This window comes from Protomyctophum parallelum, assembly GCF_964188405.1.
Source record: "Protomyctophum parallelum genome assembly, chromosome: 12".
Lineage (NCBI taxonomy): Eukaryota > Metazoa > Chordata > Actinopteri > Myctophiformes > Myctophidae > Protomyctophum > Protomyctophum parallelum.
This window is the reverse complement of record NC_139712.1, coordinates 40032136-40048493: the sequence shown is the minus strand read 5'-3', so window position 1 is coordinate 40048493 and position 16358 is coordinate 40032136. Positions and strand designations below refer to the sequence as shown.

The following is a 16358-nucleotide window of genomic DNA, read 5'->3' as shown; positions in this document are numbered from 1 at the left end:
AAATTATAATTCAGTAATACATGGTCATACTAATTTATTTTTTTTAAGCACTCTCCAGCGGTCTTTGAGCATAACGGACGTACGCCCACTAAAGTCATAATCTTGTAATATGAGCGCCCACTTCCCTACGCCGTGGCGCTCCACGCCCTTTTTGAGACGCGCATCCATGGAATCGCCCCATTTCTGAAGAGAAAACAAAAACGGGTTTGTTCATACGATAATTAGATTAGCATTCTAAAAACTGCACTAAATTGAGATTAATTTCTGCTCCGTGTAGCTCCAGTGATCCACCTACCCTTTTTGTCCTTGGCTGTCTTTTGAGTTCTGAATTACAGCTACCCGATTTGTCAGGAGACATGTCTTGACACGTCGACTTGTGACTTGCAGCTGACAAAAAATGAAAAAGAGCTTAGGCTATTATTTATAAAGTCAGATAATGAATGAAGAACACACATCCAATGCCCAGAATTGGGCAGGTGCTGAGCAAAGTACAGAACTACAGGAAACAAAATAAACAACACAGCTGGGCTTCCATTTCAAACTAATTGTATTGCACCCACAAAGCGCCTACTGAGGTTTCGAGCTTGTGCTCTTCATCAGACCAGTTCTGATGAAGAATGCAAGCTCAAAACACCACTAGGACACAATGCAATATTGTTGCCGTCAGGCGGAAACCTCCTTATTTTAACTTTGGGTTTTGAATTACATTAATGCCCTACTTAATCATACTACAGTATGATCAGAGCAGTGCTGCAGCTAGGCTAGTTTGTGGATAAAATCTGGCATTATTATTATAGTAATATTTTTTCTCTGCGTGTTCAGATTGGTGGCTGAGTAAACAGGGACTGGTCTATCTCAGTCCCGTGAATTAGGATCAGGATATCAGAGAGATGGTCCACAATATGAATACACTTTGACACGTTTCATTCTGAAGGTGAACATAAATCACAATATTACACTCAAGGTTGGATTTACCATGATCATTGGCCGCATCGCTGTAGTGCCAATAATGACATTAAAGCACAATTTATCGTGTAATATAATATTGCTTAATTTAATTTTCAGCTGGAGTAAAACATAGTTTTTAGTAAGACACTTGTAAACACTTGTAAAAACAAATAATTATAAATAAAGTCAGTCAAACATCTCTGCTCATAGAACAGTCTATTTCAGATACAGTCAATTACATGATTTTCTCTCTCTTTCCTCAATAAAATATATTGGAAAACAGAATAGGGATAATAGTATGAATATTTACACATTTTCCCACCCCTACTCATTTGAATAATGTACAGCACTTACTATTCTTTGGAACACTGTTCAAACGGATGCTAGGAGTTTTGTGGGATTCAGGCTGGCACATCAACATCTCACCATCTTTTGGTAGTAGCAGTTTCTTTTTCCGCCTGAAGACAAACACATCCTCATCACAATGTTTTGTGATTGAACAATATATGACAATGTTGTTCAACAGAGCTTAACAAAATAAGTTGTTCACTGAAAACAAACAAATTAAAATTTGCTAAAATAAAATGTCGAATTCAGACTACTGACCTGAGAAAGGTAGTTTGGCCCTCATTCGTGCTGGAATGAAAAAGAATATAAATTATCTTGCCTGTGACATAAGATGGAGCAGTCTATTATGGAGCGCCAATACCTTACCTTACCTTACGTTATCAAGCTAATTTCGGCATGTATAATAATAATAAAACTGTATTTGTATAGCACCTTTCATGACATGAAATGCAGCTCAAAGTGCTTTACAGAGCAATGGAGAAAAAAAGAAAATAATAGCAAGGCATAAACATTAAAAAACAAGAGCAGTAATGCAATACAGTGAGGACATGAATAACAAAAAATTCAAAGATCAATTAAAAGCAAGGGTGTAGAAGTGGGTCTTGACTCGCTGTGCTTTAAAAATGTCTACAGAGGCTGCCTGTCGAAGGTACAGTGGGAGTTTGTTCCACGCCATCGGCCTGTAGAAGCAAAACAAAGCTGCTTCCCCGTATTTATTTTTTGACATTTTTTTAGGCAAAGCGAGCAGGCCAGCAGTGGAAGGAAGACCTTAGGGGGCGGTAAGTGACTGTAGTGCCAAAACACTATAGGATAATGCCACCTCAGCCTGAGTGATATTAAACATGTGTGCTGTGAAATGCAAACGCAAAGTTAAGTTAGCCCTGGGCTTTCTGTAGCCTAGGGGTTCTCAACGTTTTTGGCTGTGGACCCCAGAAAATGCTTTGGCATGATGTGTCGCGACCCCCCCCCCCCCCTAAATAAGCACCATGTCCTACCTTCCAAAGTCCTCCGTAGATTTTCTGGTGGATTCTTCTGACAGACTGGATTCATCTAATGCCATCGAGTCCTCCTTAACCACCTTGGACTGGATCATTCTGGTGGCTGCCTGGCAGACATGAAGGAACACAAGCTCATGCTTTGTGTTTTACAACAAAAGAAAACTACACTGTCCTACTTTTTCCACATCTTCCTTTCAGCTTTAAAGGGGAGGTTTTGGTGGGATATTCTTTGAGTTACGGAGCTATGTGTGTGGGTGGCTGGCTGGGTAGCTAGCTGGCTGGGTGAGTCTGAGCACGAAAACAGTATGGTTGTTTTTCACCACCTGTGCGCAACCTAATACACACACATTAACTGTATATATGATGATTTCGGGTGACCCAGTACAGTACAGTGACAGTACAGTACAGGGACCCCCACACGGTAACTGTCATTTCTCAACCGTTTCGGACGTGGGGCGGCTCGCCGGAATCACGCCGGCACCCTGCGTACCTGTGGGCCTGGAACTTCCGCCCCCCCACAAACACATTAAGTTGCACCACTCACTTCACACGGGTTTGATTTTTATTAAATACATAAACTCTCATTAGAGAGCTAATCTAAATTCAACCTTGGTAAATGGTTCCTTTGCAAATCATAGCTCAAACTTTCATGAATACGTTTCTGTGGGGCCCTTGGGAGAGTTCTGCTGAACGGTGCGGTTTGCCCTTCCAACTATGTTGACGACCAACTCTAAATTACCTTTGACTTCTATTGCCAGATCAGCATCTCAACGCAGCCAATACGCAAAGGTAAGCGGACGTGGCTACGGCTAACAATTAAAACCTTAGACCTATGCACCTATGCCTCTGGGGATTAAGACGTATTAAGCCAGACAACTTCCTTGCTAGTAGGAGCAAAGGAAATCATAGTGAGACAGTGCAAACATTTGTTCTCTTGTACCGAGCAAATCTAGCGTGCAGGCGTGTTTGTCAATTTTATTATTGCTAATTTAAACAACAAAAGTAATAGTGTAGTCCAAGTTTGGATTGACTACAGAACCCGACTCCTTGCGCTAATTAATATTTTCCAACACGTTACAGTAATATATTACATGCCGTCTCAGTGACACATATTCCTCTCAATACGATATCTTGATTCAAACCATATTACCCCATCCAAGGAAGCATGTGAGTGAAGCGGGCAGATTTAGCATGGAGCAGGTTTTCAAAAATATTGGCATGTGAACTTACAAACATGAGGGATATAAATGTTGTGCATCTCGAGAACAAACTGAATTTAATTTCTGCCTCCTTGTATAGATGTCAGTCATTTCTTTGTACTGTATATTTAAATTATTTTTCACATCTGACTTGTGCATCTTTTGTTTAGAAAGCCTAAAAGAAAATATTTTTTTATTTATATGTTCCAGTGTTTACTATTCAATGACAAAATGTAATCATTCATCGCAATTATTTGTAAAATGTCATGAACAGCCCTAACCTTGAGCAGGAAGTCTGAGGGGTTCCTCTCCAAGTAGGCATCCAAGTACCCCTGGACCGTCTCCAGCAGGCGGTCAAAGCTGAAGTTCAGGAGGAATGGGTGGTAGATATCCGCCTTGCAACTTACCACCGACAGCTTGGCTGCAACGTTCTGTGAACAAAGTGTTTCTTATTACCTAGTGTGCGCATGTCTCTCCTCATGCTGCATGAGTGGTGGACTGGTGGTGCTGCTCTACTGAACTGAAGATGGACAGTAATTGGGATGTTTACCTGTGCAATTTCATGTCTCTCTGTGAGCCACTTAAGGACAGAGCGGGCCCGGGATGTTTGGCCTTTCTCCAAGCACACAGCCACGGCCTAAATGAGGGGAGAAAGCGTTAAGACGTAGAATGCTGCACTCACAAAAGATAAATCTTAGTACAAAATATCTATCTAAAATGCAGTGGCACGTTAAAGTGGATAGATGATACGTTTACGTTTTAGGACAGTGTTTTTTAAAAGTATTATTATTTTACAAGCACCGTTATTGCAAAATGTACAGTTGCAATTAAGATGTGTGCATCTGAACAATTTAAAGATACCTCTATTCAAAATAACAACTTGAATCCTAGCGTCCCTAGTCTGGTGCATTTTTGGTGAAGAGATTTGATGCGAGCAAAATACTAGAGGGGATCTGATCCTGGTCAACTAAGGGTTTAATGGCAGAGGTTAACTGCCTCTGGACAGTTTAATGTGTTTACCTGGACCAACAAGAGAGTTGCGATATTGTCAAACATGCTGTCCTCTGTTACAGTCTTTCTTAGACTTTTCCATATATTAACGGCAGACATCAGAGGCAGCACATCGTCGTCCTCCTCAAACTTGACATCTAGGAAAACGTCACACAGTAAAAACATAACGTTATGTTTGCACTTTACAATGTTGTCTGGTACAATAATCAACTCACGATGTTCTTCAAATGTGTAATGCAACAGAGCTGTACATACTTTGCTTTGTGCCAAGTCTGCCAACTGCCATCAAATTGCACAATGCAAGAGAACTCCCTCAAAGTCTCCCTAATACTTAATGCATGTGGTGTCGGCTTTGTTCATGCGTGATTCTGTCCATGTGTGTCTGATGTGTTTTTGTATCGTCTAGTGTATATTTATTTCACCACATTACACAAATTTCCCTTTGGGGATTCTATCTTATCTTATCTCATCTCATCTCATCTCATGGCAATGCTTTAGGTGGGTCACTTTTTGTTTTACCATTTAGATTGATGTCAAGTAGTGTATTTTATATCATCCTGTCTGTATTGACCGGGGAAATATTATTCCTTGTGGATAATGAAGAACATCTAATCTAATGTAAAAAGCAATGAAAACACAAACTCTCTGCAATATCCGTTTGAGTGAAATATTGAGGCCAGTTGACTGCCCTTGACAGCAGTATGACTTCTGTTATGAAGGGGTTTCCCCATTAACGTCACCTATCAAGGCAATTGACGATTCATACCAGTAACCATACCACTCACTATAAGAGGAATATTTACAAATGTCCTCGGTTTGTGGGTTTTCCACTGGAAAAAATACTTTTAAAGCCTAGGTTTTATATAGGAATGGTTGTTTACTAGGGTAGGGAGGTTATGTGCATATGTATTATCTATATTATAAGAGTGAGACAGGACATGTAGGAACTGCCAAGCTGATGCTTTGCATCCTGGCAGCCTCAGCGTTTTTTGATCGCTGCCAATGGATCCATTTTAAAGGCTAAATGTAGGCCAAGTCCATAAAATTCCAATGTTTCTGATGATGGACCACATCATAGCTCGACAGGAGCAGTGGTGTGGACAGTAACAAAGTACATTAACTTGAGTACTTTTTTATTTTCTTTGTAAGGACTTTCACTCTACATTTCAAGTAGTAGACATATTGTACTTTTGAGTTCACCATGTTTCTAGGAAGGCACTCTTGGGACCCAAACTTGCAAAAAAACATTATGATTGAACTATTCAAATAGAACATGAGGTAATTAACCATAGACACAAACGAGACATTGCAAACTCAGAGACACAAATAAACAAATCAGCAATGAAACGCATTACAATCAATCAACAACAAAATATGTCTTCAGGGACACTTACTCAAATCTTTTCCATGCATGACCCTTGTCAAAAAAGCAGCTATGTTCTTTTTCTGGGCCTGGACATCTCCGAGAGGAGAAGAGCCATTGACGATGGCTGAAAAGAGAAATATTGGAAAAGAATTTCAGAAAATACTCAAAATAGTCAAATCTACAAGCTCACAAGCATTGCCATTCTTGCAGATCGGCTGTTATTGCCTCACAACACCTTTGTACGATGCAACAAAGTATAAAATAGGGCTTACATAGTGGTAAATGGTCTGGTGAATGACTGAGTGGAACATTTAACATTGTAATATTGCTATGATTTGTTTTAACTTTATGTATCCCAAGCAAATCTTTCCCACATGTATATATATATATAACTATTTCTGACATTTGAACAATTTCTGACATTTGAACATTTGAGCATTTGAACAATTCCTATATTTTTGTAAGTCTATTTAGACATTTCTTTATTCCCTTTTAACACAAATTACTTGTTTTGTTCCACTTTTGCTCTGGCAAATGATGTAAATGTATAAGCCCTTTTGATTTGACTGAATTGAAAAAATGGAGTGGAAACAGGTACAGTAGGTCACACAAAGAAAATGGAGAGTCCCATAGATGGTTCCCAAAGAGGCAAAAATCCAATGAATTCTAGTACAGTATGCCTGTGGAGTGTGGAAGTTCTTGAGACACGTTGATGAGTAGACTGTAAGCAGGTTTACCAAGTCTGCATATTTTTACCACGCCTTTGGGCTTGTTTTTGTCCAGGGGGAAAAGTTGCCTTTAAAAATGGCGGTGGCTTGTTTAGGAAATCTAACAAGTCAACATTTATTTGATGTATATATACACTTAGCTCTGTTCCATAGCCTTCCGCTTCGCAGAAGACTATGCGACTTACCGGTTTGAATCTCAAATCGAAATCAGACCAGCCTCTCCTCTTTAGTGGAAATCTCACGAACGTTTGACCTACTCACCAATACAAACACGGGTTGTGTCAATAGAAAGCCTACTTTCCTTAGTGGAAGCACTCTGAGCCCCCCACCACACGTATAAACTGTACTTTTTGGCCAAAAGGGGATTTTGTTTCCACCGGAAAAAAAACATTTTTAGTTACTCCGCTGCGCCCTCTACTGATATTGCCCAGAGAACTGCCTCATAGAGAATATTTTTCCTCCGGTGGAAAATAATCCCTTTCTGGCCAAAAGGTACCGTTTATACGTGTGGTGGGGGGCTCAGAGTGCTTCCACTAAGGAAAGTAGGCTTTCTATTGACACAACCCGTGTTTGTATTGGTGAGTAGGTCAAACGTTCGTGAGATTTCCACTAAAGAGGAGAGGCTGGTCTGATTTCGATTTGAGATTCAAACCGGTAAGTCGCATAGCCTTCTGCGAAGTGGAAGGCTATGGAACAGAGCTAATATACACTATAATTCCCCATAGGTTTGGGAGAGTGGGAATCACATTGAGTGACAGAATCGGTCTGGTGGCTCTCTACTTATTAAGCCCTGGCTAAAGCATGTGTGTGTGATAGTATAATAAATGGCCAAAACATAATTATAGACATATAGTATTTATGTAGCGCCGGCCGCAGCTAGAAGAATATGCAGGCTTTAGACTCTCTTTATAAGGATAGATGACAAGGAGTTTATCATTGGAACGCCACCGGTCGCTCCGTTTATTATCAATCCACACAACAGCTCAACACAGCCAACTCTGGCGCATCACAACATTGCGTCATCCAAGCACGCCAGCCTTCAGGCAAAAGCAAACGATCCTCGAGCCTACATACGTCCCCCCTTACAAAAGAAATGTCCCCATTTCGACGTAAACAACAAGGCATATTGAGAGAAAAAAAACATTCCAGAACCATGAATTCCAAATTATCAAAAATAAAAATAAAACAATTCTGCATCCCTGAGAACACACTCATGCAATACAAATACAAAATATAGAAAGAAAAAGTAACACAGAAGGCACATTCACAGTACTTAATCCCGTCAGTCCATCACATAATCCCCAAAACGTACAGGGGCTCGCACCGACCTCCCAGCCCGAGAGACCACAGGCGGAGCAGGCGTGCGCACCGGGGAATTGAGAGCAACATCCCCCCCCCCAGGATCACAGTCCACGTCCGCAGGAGGAAGGAACGAGTTTGCATGGTCGTTGTGAGGGACTGCCTCCCCTTGCCCCACAGCAGGTGAGGAAGAGGGAAAGAGACCCTTTTCCGGGCCCCCCAACGGATACGTTACAGGCAGAGTGTAGGGACGCAGCCTGTCATAATGGACGACCTGCAGAGGGGCCTCCCCGCCAAACGGGCTACTAATCTGATAGGTGACCCCGATCTCCTCATCCCGGTCCATTCTGCAACGCACCAGATAAGGGCCCTTCCAATGTGGAGCCAGCTTACGTCGACTCTCTGTGGGATCATTCAACCACACAAGGTCCCCAGGCACATAAGGCTTGTGCTTCATCCTCCTGTCATAATAATTCTTCTGACTACCGCTCGCTGCCCGGCTGTTTTCCCTAGCCCGGCCAAATGCCGTCTCCAAGGACCCCAGGAGGGAACCGGCGAAGTCCCCTGGGGGACCACCAGCAGCGTTGCCCTGCACTCGTGACCCCAGCAGAACATCCACAGGCGTCCGAGCTTCCCTGCCGTGCGTGAGGAAGAAAGGGGTGAACCCAGTACTGTCATGTACACTTGTATTGTAGGCAAAACCAACTTGTGACAGGAAAGAGTCCCACTCTCCTTCATAAGACAGGAGAGTCTTTGCCAACTGATCTATCAGTGTCCGATTAAATCGTTCCACCATCCCATCAGACTGTGGATGGTATGGCGTGGTGCGTGTTTTCTTCACCCCCAACATCTCGCAGAGATGCCGCACTACCTCCGATTCAAACTGGGCCCCTTGATCTGTGTGCAGAGTCTCCATTACTACATGTTCCAAGACGTACTCCACGAGCATGTGCTTTGCGACTGTTTGGGCTCTCTGGTCCGGCATGGCATACAAATTCACAAACTTGGAGAAATAGTCCTGCACAACCAACACGTACCTGCTGCCCTTAGTCGTGATTGGCAACTCAAGTATGTCTGCAGCGACACGTTGGAATGGTCTCTCCACCGGTGTGCTTCTCATAGGAGCATGATGGCGGGGCACCGGGGACTTCCGTCTTTGGCATGCATAGCACTGGTCGCAATACTTCCGGATGTCTTTTCCCATCCCCGGCCAATAACACACCACCTTCGCGCGTGCCATCACCCTATCATACGCCAGATGTGCCGTTAGTGGGCCTCCATGCAGGTGCCCCAGGACCTCGGATCTCAGCGCAGCAGGGACGACAACCAGCGTGAACTCCCTTCCATCCTGCAAACGGTTCACCTTGAACAGCAGTCCGTCAACCAACGTTAGCTCCTCAAACACCCTCCATAGAGCTCTTAGAGTATCACCTTTGACCCTCCACGAAGGAGGTTTTCGTCCATCCTCCAACCACTCCAGGACCTCCCTTATGTCCGGGTCCTCTCGCTGAAGCTCCTTGACATTGGAGCCATCGTGTGAAAGGGTGTAAATCGAGGCCAGATCTGTAGGCTCCTGGAGATCCGAAGGAGGACCACCGGAGCTGCCATCCATAGAAGGGGTTGTAAGAGAGACCACTACCGGACTCTCGACGACGCACACTGCACCGGGGACTTCCGCCATAGTCACCTGAGTACCCACGTCGATGAGAGTCGAGACACTGTTAGGGGTTTTACAGTCCAAGGTCTCCGCACCCGCTTCGGGTCTGCGTGACAGAGCATCAGCATTAGTGTGCTGAGCCCCACTCTTGTGGACAATAACCCACTCGTACGGATCAAGCTCCAGGGCCCATCTGCTACGACGCCCTGTCCTGTCATCGTCAATAGTGAGCCGTCGTAGACCCACCAAAGGCCGGTGGTCTGTGACAATCGTGAATGGAAGGCCACCCAAGTAGTGCCTGAAGTTACGAACAGCCCACACGATTGCCCATAATTCTCTGTCGAACGTGGACCACCGACGTTCGGCACCTGTGAGGGAGTGACTAGCATAGGCCACCACCCTCTCCAAGCCATTCACTTCTTGCGCCAACACAGCCCCCACGGCAAACTGGGATGCGTCGGTGTACAGTACAAACGGCCGATCAAACTCTGGGTGACACATAATGGGTTCAGCGCAAAGGGAGTCTCTCAAGAACTCAAACGCCTCCTGACATTGCACCGTCCATTGAAACGAAACATCCTTCTCCGTAAGATGATTCAGGGGTGCCGCACGATCGGCAAAGCACTTCACAAATCTCCTGTAGTATGAACAGAGACCCAGGAATGCACGAGTCTCTGTGGCAGACCGCGGCACAGGCCATGATCTGACTTTCTCAGTGTTCCGGGGGTCGGGGCGCAACCCTTCCGCAGAGATCACATGGCCAAGGAAAACCACATGATTGCGGGCCAGATGACACTTCTTGGCATTCAGCCGCAGGCCAGCAGCCCCAATCCTAGTAAAGACCTCCCTCAGAGCTGAGATGTGGTCCTCAAATGAACTATTATATACCAGAATGTCATCCAGGTACACCATGCAGATGTGCCACGGCAGCCCCCTCAACACCAGCTCCATAATCCTCTGGAAGGTCGCCGGTGCATTGGTCAGACCCATGGGCATGGACCTGAACTGATACAGGCCCTGACCAGTGTTGAAGGCGGTCTTTTCTCGGTCCTCCTGTGCCACTTCCACTTGCCAGTACCCATCTGAGAAGTCCAAGGTGCTGAACCATGTAGCCCCCGCCAGTGCATCCAGCGTATCATCCACCCGCGGTAGCGGGTGAGAGTCCTTGACTGTCACGGAGTTGAGGCCCCTGTAGTCCACACAGAACCTCCATGACTTATCCTTCTTTCTTACGAGCACCACTGGAGAGGACCAGGGGCTACAGCTCTCCTCGATGACACCCTCTTTCAAAAGGCGCTTGACTTGACTGTCTATCTCCCTCCTCTTCTCGGGGGAGGTGCGGTAAGCCCGCCGCCTCACTGGGGGGTTGTCACCCGTCTGTATGCTGTGTTTGACAAGAGACGGGTTCGCTGCTCCGCCCCGTCCGGTGCGGAACACCACCCGGTTCTCCTCCACCAGAGCCTGCAGTTGTCGCTTCTGTTCTACAAGCAATGGACAGTTACTTAAATCTGGCAGTGAAACCGCATCCTGTGCAGGAGTGACAACCTTTGCATCGTTAAGTACATCACACTCATTAACATGGTGAATAACACCCAGGCGGGAACCAGGATAAAGTTTCAGTTCAGTGTTTGTTGGGTTGAGCAACCGCGCCACCGTGCACCCATCTTTTACCGGTGCCACCGTGCGTGCGACCACTAGGCCTAGCGTGTCACGCACCTCAGGCTCCAAATAACCTAAATAAGAACTGGTGTGTGGTCCAGCAAGGCGAGGTGGCTCAACCCGAACCGGTACAATAATTTCGCAAAAAGGCGGTACAGTCGTAGCAACAGACACAGATATGTTACAACACTCGGGTATGAAATCATCGACATGCATGAGAGGCACTTCAAAATCTCCGAGGCTGAGCAGTCCCTGACCAGTGTCCAAAACAGCATGGTTCATCAGCATGAAATCAAACCCCAACAGAACCGCTTGTGTTGCCCCCCGTACCACATGAACAACGTGCTCCCAGTGACCGCCACCCATCCGTATGGGCAGAGTCATCGTACCCAAGGTGTCCAATAATTGACCATTAACTGCACGGGCAAAGCTGTACTGCTTACTCAATGCACGTCTACTTAGAGTCGGAATGGACATTCTACATTCTTCAGAAATCAATGAAACACTTGAACCAGAGTCAATAAGTACAGTCACGTCTAGACCCTCTACGACCCCTTTAACATAGGCCATACACTTGGACTCACCCACCGCACATGAGTCCGTCTGACCTGGAGTTGCTGTCACTGAGATTTCACTTTGACCCTTGGGTGGTGAAGCTGGCATCTGGGTCCCGACGCCAGCTAATTGTAGTTTCCCTGCTGCCGTCCGTGCGGGGATGAAGATGGTGACCTCCTGGCGGGAGACAGGAACCTCACTCCACGCCTCTGTTGTCGATCCTCTGTGGCGCGCCGCTCCCCATCGTCTGACCGGTGTGGCGAGAAGTCAGCTCGGGCCCCCCGCTCTCGTGGGGACCACTCTCTGGCATTGTAACCTCTCTGCGGCTCACGTTGTGGAGAACGGCCCCTCGCACGGTCATCCCTCTGGTGGCTCCCGAACGTAGACCTGCAGCCAGACCTGCCACAATCACAGTGACAGGCATCTCGTTGTCCTCCGCGCTCCCCTGCGTCTCTACGCCGGTCCTCGCGGTTAAGGGAGCCCCGTCTGCCTTCCTCAGACCTGTGGCCACGTGTTTTCAGCTCCCTCACCTCAGTCTGTAAGTTATCCATCTTCAAGGTGAGGCGTTCGACCGCATGCACGAGCTTCTCTGCAGCATTAGCATTACAGTCCACAACAGCAGCTGGTGGTGAACTTAGGCTAGCCACAACAGCAGGATATGGAAGACTGTAGGGCGACACAGGTGCCGTGCCCACCCCCAGCACAGACTGCCGTGCTCGTTCACAGCGGCTCGCTATTATCAAGGCTTCGTCCATGTCAGTCGCTCCCTGTTCGTGGCACTTAGTTTGGAGAGCAGGGTCCAGTCCAGCAAGAAAACGCCTAAACTTCTCACCATTCTGTGCAGCCCAGTCATATTCAGGGAACGCCTCTGCCACAAGCCTGGAAATATCTGCTGCATAAACTTCCAAACTCTCGTTTTCTTGGCGGGGACGTGCATTCACGCAGGTCTGAAAATACAGCATGTATTGTTTCATCCCAAATGCCTCCTTCAGCCTCTCCTTCACACGTCCATAATCCAATTGTACAGATCCATGTAGACTGTCCCACAACAGGAAAGCTGCCCCGTCCAGCCTGGTAGGTAGAATGTTGGCTAAAGTATCCATGTAGACCGCGGTCGACGCCCCCCTCGTCTGAGCGCGAACCGCGGCTTCAAACTGTTTTATCCATGTAGCAAACGGCTTCTGTCCGTCCCCACGGAACGGCTGCGGGAGCTCCACTCTGAAGTTAGTCACAGACAAATCAGCACGTCTGCGCTCGTCTCCATCCGTCTCCCACGCGTCCTCGCTTTTAGTTTTATATCCGCCGTACATCGTGCTCAAGTCCAATGTAAACACAGTCAGTCCTGATTCAAAACTCCAGTAACTATCCACGGAGAGAAACTGTCAAAAAAAACTCCACAATCCAAATACCGCTGCCACCAATGTAGCGCCGGCCGCAGCTAGAAGAATATGCAGGCTTTAGACTCTCTTTATAAGGATAGATGACAAGGAGTTTATCATTGGAACGCCACCGGTCGCTCCGTTTATTATCAATCCACACAACAGCTCAACACAGCCAACTCTGGCGCATCACAACATTGCGTCATCCAAGCACGCCAGCCTTCAGGCAAAAGCAAACGATCCTCGAGCCTACATTTATAATGATGTTAAATGCATAGTCTTTTTTATTAAGATTATAAGGCCATATTTGGGCTTGTTTTTCAAGGGGAGAGTTGGCTTATTTCTCTCACAAGAGTTGGTTGTTTTGGCTTGTTTTTTGGAGGTGGGTTGGCTTATTTCTCTCACTGGAGTTGGCAACACTAAGATTTTGTGTTTGCCTAAACAGTAGCTACTTTGAAGACACTGTCTGAAACTATTATTAATTATTATTATATTATACAGTGTGGTGACTGTGGTATCTCTCCTCCAGGATACAGAAAGATTGGGAACCAAGCAAGGAAGAGTGGGCAGCTCATGTTAAATGGGCTATTTTTTGTGTTTGGACCTCACAGTGACTCAGTCTCTTCCTGTTACCGATTGAAGACATTAAAACCATTATTTTGCATTGTGCTGTACTCTGCTCTCCCCCCTTGAACACTTTATTAACAGTTTGCCGGGTAAAAGCACAGGAAAGTACAATTCAATTGACAATATATACGTTCTGCTACGCAAAAAAGCGGCATATGGCTTGTTTTAATCGAAATTCATTCATTCATTCTTCAGTGGATCATGGCCACAAATCATATCCTCACCCTCCAGTGTGTTCAGAGATGCGTTGAAGTCGTCCAGGTTTCTCTCCCTGAAGCATCGACACACACTTAGAAACATGAAATCAAACATCCACCCGTTAGCGACCGCCGTTACACGCGACAAGCTGACGGTCTCGTCTGCAGATGAAGCACTACTTGTTGTTAGTGACGAGGTTGCATCGTCTTCATCCGCGGCAGCATCCATAGTTAAACTTATTATGCTACTTGAACTTTATATTGTAGCCGCCAGACCACAGAGAAGACGTCTCGCGCCCCAAGCTCCAGAAGCCACCAGCAACAACAAACAAACTTTAACAAGGCAGCGTCTAGTGAGCTAATCTAGTGAGCTAATTTAAGACTTCCGGTGGACGATCTCTTCAAAATAAGAGTACCCTCTAGAGTATTGAAAAAAAGTTTAATTTGCACACAACTACAAATTAAGCATTTAAATGATGCTATATGATGCTATAAGACACACATTATGTTTCTGTGTAAGAATAAGTAATTAAATCCTTATAATAATAATAATAAAGTTATCTAAATGGATAAATGCTATTCACTGGAGTGCATGGACTTTATAAAGTGGACACTGGACAAAAGACGGCTCCGCAAGGCAACTATCTGGACATACCCACGCGTTCGGGGAGATGTCCTATACCACACCCCACTCTCCGCTAAGCGGGAGAGGTGTAAAATTCACAGTAGCAGACCTTCTACTGGGGTCAAGGCTGACAAAAAGTACCGTTTCCGGACCCAGAATGGACACTGGACAAAAGACGGCTCCGCGAGGCAACTATCTGGACATACCCACACGTTCGGGGAGATGTCCTGTACCACACCCCACTCTCCGCTAAGCGGGAGAGGTGTAAAATTCACAGCAGCAGACCTTCTACTGTGGTCAACGCTGAAAAAAGTACCGTTTCCGGACCCAGAATGGACACTGGACAAAGAGGCCTCCGCGAGGCAACTATCTGGACATACCCACACGTTTGGGGAGATGTCCTCTACCACACCACACTCTCCGCTAAGCGGGAGAGGTGTAAAATTCACAGCAGCAGACCTTCTACTGGGGTCAATGCTGACAAAAAGTACCGTTTCCGGACCCAGAATGGACACTGGACAAAGAGGCCTCCGCGAGGCAACTATCTGGACATACCCACACGTTCGGGGAGATGTCCTCTACCACACCACACTCTCCGCTAAGCGGGAGAGGTGTAAAATTCACAGCAGCAGACCTTCTACTGGGGTCAAGGCTGACAAAAAGTACCGTTTCCGGACCCAGAATGGACACTGGACAAAAGACGGCTCCGCGAGGCAACTATCTGGACATACCCACGCGTTCGGGGAGATGTCCTGTACCACACCCCACTCTCCGCTAAGCGGGAGAGGTGTAAAATTCACAGCAGCAGACCTTCTACTGGGGTCAATGCTGACAAAAAGTACCGTTTCCGGACCCAGAATGGACACTGGACAAAGAGGCCTCCGCGAGGCAACTATCTGGACATACCCACACGTTCGGGGAGATGTCCTCTACCACACCACACTCTCCGCTAAGCGGGAGAGGTGTAAAATTCACAGCAGCAGACCTTCTACTGGGGTCAAGGCTGACAAAAAGTACCGTTTCCGGACCCAGAATGGACACTGGACAAAAGACGGCTCCGCGAGGCAACTATCTGGACATACCCACGCGTTCGGGGAGATGTCCTGTACCACACCCCACTCTCCGCTAAGCGGGAGAGGTGTAAAATTCACAGCAGCAGACCTTCTACTGTGGTCAACGCTGAAAAAAGTACCGTTTCCGGACCCAGAATGGACACTGGACAAAGAGGCCTCCGCGAGGCAACTATCTGGACATACCCACGCGTTCGGGGAGATGTCCTCTACCACACCACACTCTCCGCTAAGCGGGAGAGGTGTAAAATTCACAGCAGCAGACCTTCTACTGGGGTCAATGCTGACAAAAAGTACCGTTTCCGGACCCAGAATGGACACTGGACAAAGAGGCCTCCGCGAGGCAACTATCTGGACATACCCACGTGTTCGGGGAGATGTCCTCTACCACACCCCACTCTCCGCTAAGCGAGAGAGGTGTAAAATTCACAGCAGCAGACCTTCTACTGGGGTCAACGCTCAAAAAAGTGCTGTGCCTTGGGGCATTGACATGAAATCACTTTCTCTACGCAAGCTAAGTCAGGTCAAGGAGTTACCTCTAGCTTTGGAATGGGTGTCACTTGTGTGCGTTGATTGCATCTGTCTGTGCATTTATGCATTTGTTTGTCCTGACGAAACTTGATTATTTCTCGACTGTTTATTTTCTCGTATGACACGACATAGAAACTACTTGTGACTACTGTCTTTGTGTG

General features: G+C 46.3%; 1 protein-coding gene across 1 annotated transcript; it reads right to left on the bottom strand.

The window, feature by feature from the left end:
* Window positions 1-4: 4 nt before the first annotated feature.
* Window positions 5-14288, bottom strand: terf1 (telomeric repeat binding factor (NIMA-interacting) 1). Its single transcript, XM_083778096.1, has 10 exons — window positions 13999-14288; window positions 5899-5994; window positions 4514-4641; window positions 4044-4130; window positions 3775-3924; window positions 2292-2401; window positions 1555-1584; window positions 1303-1406; window positions 296-387; window positions 5-183 (listed from the first exon to the last, which is right to left on the bottom strand). The coding sequence occupies exons 1-10, from the start codon at window positions 14198-14200 to the stop codon at window positions 25-27; spliced, it is 1158 nt and encodes a 385-aa protein (XP_083634222.1). The 5' UTR covers window positions 14201-14288; the 3' UTR covers window positions 5-24.
* Window positions 14289-16358: the final 2070 nt, after the last annotated feature.